A 14,828-nucleotide genomic window follows, 5' to 3' on the forward strand; every position below is an offset into this window, starting at 1 on the left:
CCCAAAACCCAACCCATACCCCAGCCATGTTTCATGAAGGATTCTGGTTTAGCCTCTCTGTTCTTGGGAAAAAGGGAGATGTAAACTCGGGAAGATAAAAAAGCAGCTGCCTGAAAGCAGCAGACACAGAGAAACAAACGGAGGTCAAAGAGCCCTGACAGCATTCAGAGCTCAGCACTCAAGCTGCGCTCCTGTGCTTGGAGCCTGGGAGATGTCAACAGGCTTTGTCCGGTAAATCATCCTTCTGCTTGAGCTAGTTTAAACTGGGAGAGGGGGATTTTCTTATTTGCCACTAAGGAGTTCTGAGTCGTCACATCTAATTAATTAAGATGATGAAAAATGGTACCAGGCTGAAGCAAATGGCAGAGCCAGGTTGTCAAACATTGGCCAAAACACATGGTCAAGTTGTTCTAAACAGTGTCCAGTTTATTAACAAAGGACTAGCACTTTCTTCCTGAATTAAGAAGAGACTGTTATCCTTAGAGCAAATAAAAAATAAATAAAATGACAGTCTCTACTAACCCAATATAGAGAGTTCAGGTGGAAATTCCACTGGGCAATGAATTTGGGACAATGAATATGTTCCACGTGAACTACCAATAGGTTAGCTATCTAACTAGTGTGCAAGATATATATTGAGTGGAATTCAACAGATGGCTGGAAAACTGTTTAAGAGAAACGTGCAGTTAACAGCTTCAGAATTTATCTAAGCTATTCTCACACACAGATAAATAAATCTTTTCTCCCTTGATAATTCTTTAAATAATTTTACTAATTTCCCAAGGGACAAGAGTGTTGCTATACAGCTCTTATTAGTAAAAAAGAAAATAATTATATTCTTGGGAAGGATGCTTTAAAAGCGTCCCAAGCATTCAAGGATCTACCATGTCATTACCCTGAGACATAACAACAGAGCTATAAGTAGCATACCCTATTAGGAACTTTAAAGGGTAAAGGGCAGGCTCCAAGATGGTTGCGGGTGGATTAAATTGAGAGTGCTCTGTGTAGGGAACAGTAAGCGAGGTTTGCCTACCCACCACCAGGCTGCAGACTAAAATAGCAATTTATATCTCTGGCAGCCCAATCTAAAAATAGTCAGGCCATTACACAGCAACAGAGATAGACTTTCACATTTTCTCCCAAAAGCAAAGCAGCTGGGTGGCCATGTTTGTGACTGCTTAGTCCCTGCCCACCTGGAATCACTCAGGTTAAAAATAAACTCAGAAGCTGTAGAGAAAAAATCCCACCCCTGGTGACTTAAGGTGCTCTCTCGTTATGGACGGAGCCAGACTCGGGCAGTAAGGAAAAGGAAGAGCATCTATGCTAGAAGCAGATCACTGTCTGGGGCTCAGGGGACTGACAGCACTCTGTTCTGCTGGGAAATTTACAGTGCGATTTTTCCATTTCTCTCTGATCTGCCGGCAAACAATCAAGCCTCCATTTAGCCTCCTGAAGAAATCACATCACCTAAGACCTAAATGGAAAAGCAGATGTAATATGCAAATTATCTCCCACACGCTGAGGCTGTTCTCTTTCCTCCAAGAAGAATGAGGACGGTTCTCAAGTGTTATGGCAAACATCGCCCATTTATGGAAGACACCCCTAAGGGGAGTAACCCAAACTGCCCCCCAGTGCTAGAACAGAGTACCCAGCATGCTTTAGAGAGCTGAGAGAAAGTGACTTAGTCTTGAGTATGGGAACCACACTTCATAAAGCTATTAGTTAGGGAGGATTTGTTCATTCATCACTTTCTCTTTCAACACTCTCTCTTGCCCAGTGCCCTTACGCCCTCCCTGCCTTACGCCCTACCCGCCATGACAGAATTCCAAAACTATGGAGAGATAGGGACTCACAGGGGACACTCCTCTGCACACTTTAAATTTAGCCCCAAAGCACTGTGCCTTCAGAAAGTAAATCTACAACCCATCAGCACATCTCAGAGGCCCAAGCTCAAACCCGGCAAGTTGTCCTTATTCCTACGTGTTCCTCATTCTCCAAATGCAACATTGTCAACACTTCCTTCAAAATATATTCCAAATCAGCCCACCTCTCTAGAGTTACACAGACCCTACCTTACATCAAGACATCGACATCTCCACACACGGACTCTCCTTTATAGAGCAGCCGCCAACAGTCTCTTAAAACGAGATCCCATCACACACCCCAAACCCAGCTTCGAACTTGTCTTTGGCTTCCCAAGTTCTTAGGATAACACTGCAGCTGCTCCGGGGCCCACAAGCCTTTTTCTCTAGCCACACTACCTCTTCTCTGCTGCTCAAACTACCAAGGTCTTGTCTGCCCCACGGCGATTGCATTTGCTGTTTATTTCTGCTTAGAACATTCTTCTCCAGGACGCTCAGCTCTCTTCTCACCCGTCAAGCTCAGTTCAAATGTCACCGCCTCAGAGGGTTTCCTGACTGTCCCACCTAAAGTATCACTTCAGCCCTCCCCACCCCACCAGAGTTATCACAATTAGTAATCTAACTTTTTAAACTTGTTTACTTTTTATTTCTTGTTTCCCCACTGTAATGTAAATTCCAGGAAGGCCTCTTGTCCACCATTTCATTTCCAACCCCAAGAACAATGTCCAGCTATTGCTGGAGCTTAATAAAGAAGTGTGGAATGAACAGAAAGAGACATTCCAGCTGCTGCTGCACTATTTTATCTTAACTGATATCCCATCATCAATTAGTTTCACTGCGGATTCAGCAGGTTCTTCATGTAGCAAAGAGAAAAAGGAAGTCTTAGAGCCAAAAGAACCCTGAATCTCATGAAAAGAAAATTCTTAAAGGCCAAGACCATGAACATTCCAAGGCCTCCTTTGGCATCACTTGATTGGGGCAATGTAAGCTGAGCTGTGCACAGTACCTTACAACTAACTCTCCTTTACAAAGAAGCATGATGTTCAGGAAGAGTGTCCATTGCCAGAGGTGGTAATGGCGGTGGGGGACATTTAGCTTCATTATGAAATAAGGGAGAAGGCATATATAGGGAGACTACTCCATGCCTATGATTCAATGCTCTCAGAACACGCAAAACGAGACAACAGGCAGTCCTGGAAGACTTCCTGATGTTCTAGAATAAGATGCTCTACCACATATTCAATTTGAAGCTAACCAGTGGTCATGAGGCTGGGGCTGAGGGAAGGAGCATCCTTTTCCTTGGATTTTTGGTTGCCAGGCTGGAGAAATGAGTATGCACCAACAAGATACAGTAGCTCGGTGGGTCCTAGGCCTCTACACTGAACACACAGGTGTGGTGTGGGCAGGGAGACAGAGGTGAACTGGCAGCATGGGTGGTGGAACACACAGATGTGGTGTGGGCAGGGAGACAGAGGTGAACTGGCAGCATGGGTGGTGGAACACACAGATGTGGTGTGGACAGGGAGACAGAGGTGAACTGGCAGCATGGGTGGTGGAGAGGGACATGAAATTGAACCCTCGGGCCTGCCCCTTCTTAGGTGCGTGATTATGGCAAGTTCCCTTCAATTCTCTAACTCTATTTGCTCTTCTATTAAATGGGTATAAAATTCATCTTCCAGGGTTACAGTTGAGGATGAGATGAGAAATAGATAAATACCCGGACCCTGCCTGGCCCAGGTAGGCACTCAGTAAATGTTAGCAGTTATTCAAATAAGTCGGAGATGATGTGAAAAGGAGAGAATGACTGTGTGTCGGGGGGGAAACTCAAGCATGGAAGGAATAAAACAGGAAAGATAAAATATGTTCTGTGTCTCAGTGGGATTTTTCACAGCCTAAGTTTTTTGAGAAGCCATGCCTGCATAAAGCCCTCCACTTAGGACAGTGGGCTAAGTTTCCTTATAGCCGTCCTCCACAGAAAGCGCAGAACTCTGGAAGTTGATTCAAAGCCACAATGACCACCAAGTTTCCATTATGAGCAAGCCAGCAAGGTGTTCAGGTTTTCTTGTAATTTACGCATAACCACAAACTATGGCCTAATGAATTGTTTTTATTGCAATCAAACGCTCTTCAATTAAGACCCGATAAATCAGAGAAGGAGCACGTTTTCAAGGACAGTGTGTCCCTTCCTCCAGTTCCTCTGTCATTTACCTACCTGTAACTATCCTGAATGCTCAAATGCTGTATAATGAACACGGCTTTAAGAGGCACTGAATAGCACTCTCAACATTTTAATGGGTGGACCACAGAAAACCAGGACTGTTTTTTTGTTTTTTTGTTTTAAATTTCTCCTTTGGCTTATTTTAAAGACAGGATTTCTTTTGTTTTCTTTTTTCAAAGATTGGCACCTGAGCTAGCATCTGTTACCAATCTTTGTTTCTTCTTCTTCTTCTTCTTCTTCTTCTTCTTCTTCTTCTTCTCCTCAAAGCCCCCCAGTATTACATTCTAGTTGTAGGTCCTTCAAGTTGTAAGGACTTTTTATTTACAGGTGTTATGTCCAAGTTCAAACTGACCCTTAGAAATATCTTTCCAATCCAGCCTACAATAGAAAAACAAGAAGTTATGGGATCATTCAATCTTCAAAGAAAATCAGGGTAGATCTAGATGTCATTAAGAAAATAACTGTTAAATATCCATTGTTATTGTGCAGCCACTGAGAAAATTACAAAGTCTATGCTGCACCAAAAGACAATGCCTGTATTTTCCATTTTTAAATGAATGAAGTAGAGCGCAAAATCACACTAGAACTGTGTTAATAAGGACCGGATAGATTAGTGTCCAGCAAAAAGAAGATAGTTCAATTGGCTGAGATGGTAGGATTCTAAGTCGTCTTTTTTTTTTCTTTATTCCTTTTAACACTGTTTTAATGTTTGTGCAACATGTAATAAAACAAGCTCTTTTTTCCTTTCTAGAGAAGATTTCAAAGGATATGAAAGAAATACTAACTCAACGAAATAAGAAAGGTAATTTCACAGAAGACTGCCACTGTTCTCTGAAAACAGGAAGCGCACACATGTGCAGAGAAGCAAAACCAAATCAAACAAACCACACAGGGCAGGGCTTTGCCAATCATGCCCGAGCACATGTTACCTTCTCCCTTAAAAGCTCCTCCAGTCTTCATGCCTGACTTCATTTTCTAAAGCCACAAATCATGGTTCCTTTTTGCCTATAGAAGCACAGATAAGATGTTGCCACTGGGGGAATAGAGCCAGGCATTCAACACCCTGAGGGACCAGCAACAGTCAGAAGTTAAGCCAAGTCTTCCAAAGGGTCACTCTTCTGATGGCATAGTCCACCACAACTCTTCCTACGCATTTTTGGCTCCTTTACCCTTTGGGACTGGGGGAGGAAGGAGACCAGCATAATGGGTGAATGGTCCACGGGGGATTAGGGAGTCACATAGGAAAACAAGTGCACATTAAATTTTCGAAATAAAAGGCAGTGCCTAAAGACTCAACCATCATCTCTTTAGATGGTTTCATACATTCCTTTGCTTCTTTCAAATTCCCGATCACTGCACACTAAGTAAGCTTGCTGGTGAAGGTCTGGGAGGGGGGACAGCTGCCTGACTCAGACAAAGGGATGGCAAGTTATTACAAACACAGGAGAGGTGAACTTTCACCCACTTAAACGAAGAAGAATGAGGAAAAAAAAAAAACAAAACCCAGAGCTTCCTCTCTGAACCATGGGCCAGACTCCATCCATTGCTCGATGGCAGAGACCCGGAGTGGGAGTAAGGCCATGGTGACTCCCCAGGCTGGTTCCCACCAGCTCTCCAGTGAAAGAGCAGCCGACTAGCCTTCCGGTGGCGCCTCCTCGGTTCCATTTCCCGGTTCCTAACCCAGACACCTCGACAGCAGGTCGCACCATCCGAAAGCTAACTCGCCCCTCCGTGGGGCCCCAAAGAGCACCGCCCTGGGACCCGAGGCCTGAGAACCAGCAAGGCCCAGATATGGCCAGGCAAGGCTAAACCGGTGGAGCGTGCCTCAGTTTCCCTGTTGCTAGGGCGGTTCACAAAGCACCCAAAATGCCCCGCACCCCTTCTTTACGACAATCTCGCTGCAGGGCGCAACAGCCACCCGGCCCCGACTCCGCGCGCCCGGGGAGCCACCACGCTGCGGGTAAGAGGTGGAGGCCAAAGCCAGGGTCGGAGGACCCGGCGGCGACGCCTGCAGCTGGGGTTCGGGTCCTCAGAGCAAGCAAGAGCCCTGCCTGGATGGAGGTCGGGAGGGTGAAGCCGGGTGAGCAATGGGATCTCCTGGGAGGAGGGCAGGCTCCAGGTCCGGGGTCTGGGAAACGGAGGTGTGCAGATCGCGAGGGGGGACCCGGGTTAGGCATGAGGTCCTGGTCCTCGGAGGAAGGGGATTGCCCAGGGACCGCAGGGCGGGGAATCCCTCGGGAACTGGTCCCCAGCCAAGGTGCCGGATCCACGGGGGTGGACCCAGGTGAGGAGTCGGGACCCATGCGGGCGGAGGCGGGAGCCGGGACTCGCTCCCGGCACCGGCGGCGGCGGCGGGGCGGGGGCGCCATCCCTCTCACCGCTGGAATCGATTCCTGAACCGCATTGATCCTCCGCTCCTCCTCGGGGGCCCGGAGCTCCGTCTCGTCAGCGCCGGCGGCCGGGCGCGCGGCCCTCATGGGCTTGGGCTGCTCCGGAGGCCGCCCGCGTGCCCGGCGCTCCGCTCGGCGGGGCAGGGCCGGAGTGGGCCAGGCCGGGGGTCGGGACAGGGCCGGGGCCAGACCCGGCGGCTGGGGGCGGGAGGGAGGCCGCTTAAACGGCCCCGGCGCCTCCCGCCTCCCGCCTCCGGCTCCTCCGCCCCCGGGCGCCCGCGCCCCGCCCCGGAGCCGGCTCCACCCCCTCCCGGTCGGCCCGGCTGCGTGCTCCCGCCTGCCCGCGCGTCACCGCACCCGGCAGCCAATCAGCAGCCCGAGCGGCGCGGCGGCAGCGCGGCCTTTCAGTCCCGCGGGCCCGGTCCGGGGGCGGGGCCTCGCAGCAGAGGGGAGGGGGGAGGGGGAAGGGGGGAGGGGGAAGGGGGGAGGGGGAGGGCAGGAAAGCGGGAAGGGCGGCGCACTTCTAGAAGGGGTCGAGGTGGGGCGTGAAAACAGAAGAGGCAGAGAGGAAGAGCGATTGTGAAGGAGGAGATGGGCCAAGAATGTCAAAAGCAATTGTGAAGGAAATAGCAGCAAACAAGGACCCCTGTCTGAGTTCTAGTCCTGGCTCAGTGTCATTCATCCATTCTTCAGCGTTCATTTCTCCATCCCTCCGTTCATTTATTCCTTCATCATTTCGAGGACCAGCTACCCCTAGGCTATTATTCAAGGCTGCAGGGCAGGTTTAAAAACCTTTCCTTGTCCGTCAGACGAGGAGGTTGAAATCACTAAGGCATCCTCTAATTCTGAGATTCACTGAGAACCACAAACGCTGGTGTCCTCTGCAAGGCTCCTTTTATAGTGTCCTCCAATTTATTTTTTATTTATTTCTTATCCAAACGGCTTCCAGATAAACCAGAAAGTAGGCTTGAATCAGGTTCCTGTCGCTAAACCTAAACTCAGGGCTTGCTGGAAGAGAGGTTCAAAGTTAAGTGAATGATGGGTGACTTCTTGATCCATTCCCTTACCACTCTTGGAATTTAGGTGTGCTCCCCTCCAGGAAGCCTGTTCACACCCATCCCCCTACACCCCAAATTGGAGACTCAAGGAGACATTAGGCCAGCCTATTAGGAGTGTTTACTCTGCGTGCAGTGGAGCATTGAAAAGCTGAGAATTCTTTCACCCGTAATTCTAGTTTCTTTCCTTTAACACCTTCCAAGTGGCAGCATCTAGCAGGGTGCTTTCCGGGTTATTTCATTAATTTCCCCAAGAACGCCAGGAGATAGTCGTTATCTTACTCATTTCACGATAAGGAGGCTGAGGTTTAGAAATTTGCCAAAGGCAAAACTAGGATTTGTACCTAACTTTGTTTCACGTTACGGTCCCAGATCCTTTCAGTACCCCAGACTGCCTCTGCCTAAATTTTAAAGTAATCTATCTCTTTAAAAAAAACTTTCTTTCTACTCCAAGGCAGAAAAATGAGCATGAATTGAAACTTTACTAATCTCCTTTGTCGGGCCACCTGGCTAATGAATTGGTGAGGGAAGGGAAGGTTACAAAGGCAATAACTAATGAAAATAGATTAAAAAAATAATAAGAAGGATTAAAAAAAACAATGAACCAACAGATGTCAGGTCACATCCTATCAATGACTTAGGAAAGTGCAGAGATAAGCTGTCAGAGTGTGATGAGGCTAATTAGGGAAAGGAGAACAGGAAAGAAGGAAGTCTCAATATGCATTTTGGAAGAGATGACGGGCATGACTTGGCACAGCCTTTCATATGGGGAGAATGGTTTGAACAAAGATGAGTAGTCAGTATGGGGAAAATTTGTGGAAGGCCATCGAGGTTTAGAAACATCAATGTGAATGGGATTTACCCAAGAAAAAAAATGAGTGAGATAAAAATCAGATTCACTTGGTAGAATAAAATCCCTTGACCTACAGCGGTCTCTTCCACAGAAATGCAGGAATATTAACTGAAAGTGGCTTGTTGAAACAATATGATCGAAAATTTAAATCAGCCTCGTTGTTGGTGAAACTCCCCCCCAAAAGTAAAAGCAAACCTCAAAAGATAAAAATAAAATACAAGAAACGCCTTTGAATTAATTATGCAAACACCTGCCACATTTTTTTTAGTGTGGTGTCCCTTTGAATCTGTTTCTGAGGAGGAATCCTGAGTTTGTTTGCAGAGAAGAAGTACAAGATTCTACTTAGAGATTAGTGTTGCAGGAGAGGAAGAAAATAGACAGGTTTTCGAGTTAGCAGGTGTGATATTTTTGCTGAGATCGGAGATGTAAGTCTTTCTGCAAAACTGCAGACACATTTGCATGGGCATGGCCTGTGCCTAAGAGAAAGGATTTGTGATGGAGCAGACACCAGCTGCAAGGGAGACTCTTGGGAGAATGCCTGCCCTGCTCGTGAGGAACACAGAGTTCCTGGACAGGATGCTGACCGTACTAGGAAACACCTGGTACCTAGTCCTCTGGCCGGGACCATCCAATCAGAAAGTGGCAGCTCTGCTCCAGTCTGTGACTCTAGCTGCCCCAGGAAGGTTGCCTGAACTTGTGACTGCAGGTCTTCTTCTGTGACTGGTTTCAATCTGTCTCTTTACACATATGACAAAGTAAAGTAGTATTTAAAGTGTAAATACTTGCAGCCTTTCCCCTCTCCTAAAAAGAGGAATGCCATCTTTTCCTACTTAATCTTTTGCCCACCTTCCCTTATGTTATGGTCTGAATGTTTGTGCCCCGCCTCCCCCTTAACATGTTGAAATCCTAATGCTCCCTGTGATAGTGTTAGGAGGAGGGGGCCTTTGGAAGGTGACTAGGTTAACCACTGCTCTCATGAATGACACTAATGCCCGCATAAAGAGATGAGAGCTCTCTGGCCCTGTCCACCATGTGAGGACACAGGGGGAAGTCATCATTCTGCGACCCGGAAGAGAGCCTTCACCAGAACCCGACCATGCTGGCACCCTGATCTTGGACTTCCAGTCTCCAGAACTGTGGGAAATAAATTCCTGTTGTTTATAAGCCTCCCAGTCTGTGATATTTTGTTATACCAGCCCAAATAGGCTAAGACACCCGTCATTTGAGGATTATTTGTCTCTTTCATGCCCAGTTCCTGGACTTCCATGATGAAAACAATTGGAGAAGATAATGGGAAGAAAAAGCAATCCTGAGAGAAAGGAAGGGCCTTGGTAGATAGGCTATATTGATCTACATGATGAAGATGAGTAGGAGAAAAAACATTCCATAATCTGGGGGGTATTGGTAAAGGTTTTTGTGAGGTGGGGAGGGACTTAACTAAGTAAGAGGATTCATAGAATTATGGAACATGAGAAGAACAGGAAAGGGACTGTGAGAAGTTCTGCTAAGAGTATGCGTTGGATACTCTAGTATTTTCCAACAACTAAAGTTGAGAGTCCCTTTTTTTTAATTCTTGGCTGTTGGATTGTATTTATTTGAAAGTGATTTCTTTCAGAGACTGGACCACATGGGTGGGGGATATACGATGGTTACACAGATTCAACTTTTTGAGTGCTTAACTTGCTCCTGGAACTTTTATGCCCATTAGCTCATTTTATCCTTAAAACCATCCTGTGAGCTAGATAATATCAATTTTATAGATAAAGACGTGAAAGCTTAGAGGGGTTTTGTGAGTTACTTAAATTTGTAAGTATAAATGAAAAAGTCAAGATTTGAGCCCAGGTTTCCTGTCTCCAAGACAAATGCTTTTTCCCTCCATGCCTCATCACGGTATATGACTGTGTATCATTACTCACTGTGGCCAACCGTGTTCTATTCTCAGTGAACAATCGATAAACGACATTCTGCTGGCTGTTGTGGTTGTTTCGCACTGTGACCAACACTCACTTCTTCAAAAAGAACATTATTTGAGTGTAGAACACTCTGACTGCCTCATGTTGTTTTTAAAGTCCCTGCTGAGTACAGAGTCAGGATTGCTGCAGCTCTTTCTTCCAAAGCAGGTTTGAGAGGTGATGAGAATAAGGATGGGAATGCCAGTGAGTACAAAGCGGACCCCAAAAGACCAACGTAGGAACAAAACAAGAGTTGATGGCAGTGGTTCTCATAATGTGACTCAGAGGCCACAAGATCACACTAGGGACTTTCGTAGTCGTCTGTGTGAAACTCATGTCTATGCTTTTGATTCAGTCGAAAAGAATAAAGAATTATATTTAACAAAATGCAGATTCCCCCTTAATTGGGGTCACTTGGCATTTATTTTCACACTTTTTGTTTACTTGGGCTTGGGCAATAGGAACTCAGTGAGGGTAGTCAACCTGTGACATCTTTTATTCTGCCAAAGTCAACCAGGAACTGAAAAGATTCGGAGAGGTTCTTGATGCCTTATGTGGTCTCAGCTATTTTATTTGCTCATGATAAATAGGAAGTGCTGACAAAGATGAAGTGTAACTTCTCTTGAAGAGAGAAAAGCAGAATATGTTGGTGTGAATACTGATGAACATTTTTAAACTTGCACACGCTGAAAGATGCTGCTCTGAAACTTCCCCTGCTATTATAGATGTCCAGGCCTAACGTCTTTCATTTATTTGTAAACCGAATGCAACTGGGCCTCCTTGAACAAGCCCTTGCACCTGCTGTACAGATTTCTTCTAATTGGAAGAAATGCAAACCTAAGTGATTCTCTAAAAGCCAAGACAAGTAATGTCAATTGTTACTAAAATTCCTGTGAATATGGAAAAGGGAATTACACTGTGCATCACCCTTAAACATTTCTGTGTCTCCAAAGTTCTACATCCTTTGGGAGCCGCCGTTTCTTTTTCTCCCAAACAATCCTATTTTCCCACTAACATGTTTTCTCCATACCAATGGAGAAAACTTTCCACCTCTAGAAAGTCTGTTTGTATATTTTCTCGTGCAAAAAAATTTAGTCTTTCTCTTTTGGCTTCTATCATTTGCATCCCCAAGAATCACTCTGCTGAGCAAAACAAAGGGTCTTCATGGAGATTTACCTTCTTTAAAAGATACAGAAAGGGAAGGAATTGAAAAGAACTAATAATTTATTATTTTTATTTATCACACATTTATTCAATGAACATTTATTGCAAGTCTAATGAGCGTGCAGGTCCCAGACACAAAGTTGAATGAGTGCCCTATCCTCAAGGAAACTCCAGGTGGTGGGAAAAAAAAAACAATTGACCATAAATCACTGTTAAGTGTGTTAAATGCTATGATGGAGTATTGTTCTTGATGCTTTAGTCGCACATAATAAGAATCTCTAATGATAGTGAGGCCAGGTGGGGAAAAGGGACTTTTAAGAGGAGACGATATTGGGTCTTAGTACCCAGTGATTAGATGAGAGAGAGTAAATAAGCAATAAAGAAGTTGACATTCAAAGGAGAGAGACCACAGCATATGCAAAAGGATGATGTGTCTGAAGACCTGCAATTCCACATGATGCAAGTGAAAGGCATTTGTGGAGAAGTCTTGTAGATGAAGATAAGGGATAAGAAGTGTTCAGATTAAACAAAGGACTGATGTGCTAAGCCAAGGAGATTTAGAGTTTATACTGAAAGCAGTAGAGACCCATTGAAAAACTTTAAACACAAAAACGAGATGATCAGTTTTGTATTTAGAAAGATCTCTCTGATAAAATTTGTATGGAGAATGAATGGATTGGAGGAGTGTGAAGGAGATTGCTGGTTGTCTCTATCAGCTTTATCCGGTAGAACTTTCAATGATGATAGAAATGTTTTCTGTCTGTGCGGTCTACTACCATAGTGGCTAGCCACTTATGCTATTGAGCAGTTGCAATGTGGCCAGTGAATCTGAGGAGCTGCACTTTTACTCTTATTTAATTTTAATATATTTAAATTTAAGTAGCCACATGTGGTTAGTGGCTACCATATTGGACAGCACCTTCTTCTCTTTATCTGTCTTAATAGAAACCCCAATTTTTAAGCTGGGGACATAGCTGCCCAGAGTAAAGACCACATTTTCCAGCTTGCCTTATAGCTAAGTGTGAGCCATATGACTAAGTTCTGGGCAATGGGACATGAGCGAAGTGCAATTTCTGGGTTATGCCTTAAAGTTAAGCTGGGCCATCCTCTTCTTCCTTTCCCCTTTCTTCACAGGCTGAAATGCAGACACAGAAGAGAGGCATTTGGATTATGTGGCATACCAGAGCAGTAAGATGGAAGGAGCCTGGGCCCTGATGGCTGTGGTGTAGAGCCTCCATACCAATCAGACATTTAAGTGTGAGAGAAATAAATTTGTATTTCATTTATACCATTCTTATTTGGGGCTTCTGTCGCATGCAGGTTATCCAAACAGATACTGTGAGTGGAGCTGGAAGTAGAGTGATCAGTAAACACGATTAGAATAATCCCAGCAAGAAGTGATGAAGGTCAGAACAAAGGTGATGTCAGCGGGAGCGGAGAAGGATGAATGGGTTCTTTATACAAAGCCTAAATCTGTGAAAACTCAAGGAGGAGTACAGTTCCATCCATGACTGCTTCTGTGAGTATCACGCTAAACTCACAATTCAGTGCCATTTAAAAATAGAAATCTAATGAGGAAAGAGAGACAAAAATAGGACATATGCTCTTCCCCAGACCCAGCTCAGATCTGCTGCAGTATAGATATAATTAAATCAAAATAGTATCCTGACCTATTCAGAAATGGAGGAATCTTTTTATTTTGGACTAAATGAAGGGAGGGCAAGCTGAGAGCAAATGTACGGTACAAATTCTAGAGTGATTTAATATGTGTATTTTGTGCCTGTAGATCATCAACTCCATGTCAACAAAAACATTGACGACAAGTCTTGAGAGATGCCTTAATGAAAAAATAAGGTTCATTTTAAAGCAGCGTGTCTGTTGCTTGCCAACAGTTTCCTAAGACAATGATATTTTAAGCAAGTTTTCTATTAGTTTTTTTAACACTAAAATTTTGCATCAAGAGCCCTTTCTTCACGCACAAGTTGTAAAAAAATTCTGGTTGGATACCGTTGGATTATGAAGGATCTCATAGTATTTTGAGTGAATAAATGACTGATTATTTGTTACGGACACGTTCCTATGCCAGGCACTTTTGAAGATGAGAACGGCAAAAGAAGTCTGGGCACCAAAGGATTCCATCCAAACCCCCCCAACTAAGAGACTTGACCAACCTTGCAGTATCACATTTGTAGGACTTCTAAGTAGCCTAAGGTCTGTCCCTGGGATGACCCAGCCCCCTTTGAGTTCCTCTTGGAAGAGCTCAGGGTTGTCAAAATAATTGACTGTTTGTTCTAGCCAATACCTGACAATAGGCCCCTGACCTCCCTTTCTTAGAGCATTTACTAAAAAATACTTAACAATTGTAAATCCTTCCTCTGTCCCTTTGAGATGTATATGTGTCTCCTACAACTCAGGAGTGTCTTTCCTTAAAGCAATTCCTTTGAAATGTAATCATCAGCAAGGATAGGGCCGCTGTCTCCCAGTCTCTGTGGGAAGATAGAATCCTTGCTTCAGTAATTACCAGCTAGCAGACACAGCTGGCTTAAAGGCATTTATGCTAACCAACCCCCTGTGATTTTTCACTTCCCTGACTCTGCTTAAGTCCCCACTCGCCCCTACTCCCTCCTTCTCCCTTTAAATGCCCAATCACCTCTGCACAAATTGGTATGGGGCTCAGCTCTTTCCTCTACTGTCAATAGTTACTCAATAAAATCTTTTTTCACTACTTGAATTACAATGTGCATCGCTTAATGACGGTGCTACCTTCTGAAAAATGCATCGTTAGGCAGTTTTGTCGTTGCAAGAATATCATAGACTGTACGTACACAAACCTAGATGGTCTAGCCTACTACACACCTAGGCTATATGGTACTAATCTCATGGGACCACTGTCATATATATTGTCCTTTGTGGACTGAAACGTTGTTACTTGGTGCATGACTGTAATGTCTGGCTTTGTCTCTCTTTGAAAAAGGCGTGAGCCAGAACATTCATCTAACACTTCTGTGACTTTGGCTTTATCATCCTTATTTTGAAGTTGAGGAAATTAATCCTCCTGGAGATTGCATAACTCACCCAACATCACATTTGTAGTTTATTAGTATTTGAGTCACAGAATTACATAATTATTGAGCTGCAGAAAGCGTTAGGGTTGATCTTGTTCAGGCTTCTCATTTTGCAGAGGATTCTAAAGATCCAGAGAATATAAATTTTATCTGTTGTAAGAGTCAAAGTTGGGTAGAGTTGCCAGATTTAGCAAATAAAAATGCAGGACACCCATTTAAATTTGAATTTCAGTTAACAACAAATAACTTTTTGCTATAAGTCTGTCCCA

General features: G+C 44.7%; 1 protein-coding gene and 1 long non-coding RNA gene across 4 annotated transcripts in view; one reads left to right on the forward strand and one right to left on the reverse strand.

Moving 5' to 3' along the window:
• MMD (monocyte to macrophage differentiation associated) overlaps positions 1–6,748 on the reverse strand; it is a 26,468-nt gene extending 19,720 nt beyond the window's left edge. The window contains exon 1 of one of the 2 annotated variants that reach the window (XM_008519735.2): positions 6,459–6,748. In XM_008519735.2, the coding sequence (XP_008517957.1) occupies positions 6,459–6,484 (26 nt within the window). In that variant the 5' untranslated portion in view covers positions 6,485–6,748. The remainder of the gene's footprint in view (positions 1–6,458) is intronic. The other variant, XM_070560757.1, reaches the window with a different exon arrangement.
• LOC139073916 (uncharacterized) lies at positions 5,969–14,222 on the forward strand. 2 transcript variants are annotated; one of them, XR_011523097.1, is made up of 3 exons: positions 5,969–6,160; positions 12,815–13,013; positions 13,281–14,222. It is a non-coding gene; the product is annotated as an uncharacterized lncRNA (long non-coding RNA). The 2 variants fall into 2 exon arrangements; XR_011523096.1 differs by lacking the exons at positions 12,815–13,013; positions 13,281–14,222 and adding an exon at positions 12,629–12,787 and having other exon boundaries at positions 5,985–6,160.
• Positions 14,223–14,828: the final 606 nt, after the last annotated feature.

Source organism: Equus przewalskii, chromosome 10 (genome assembly GCF_037783145.1).
Source record: "Equus przewalskii isolate Varuska chromosome 10, EquPr2, whole genome shotgun sequence".
Taxonomy (NCBI): domain Eukaryota; kingdom Metazoa; phylum Chordata; class Mammalia; order Perissodactyla; family Equidae; genus Equus; species Equus przewalskii.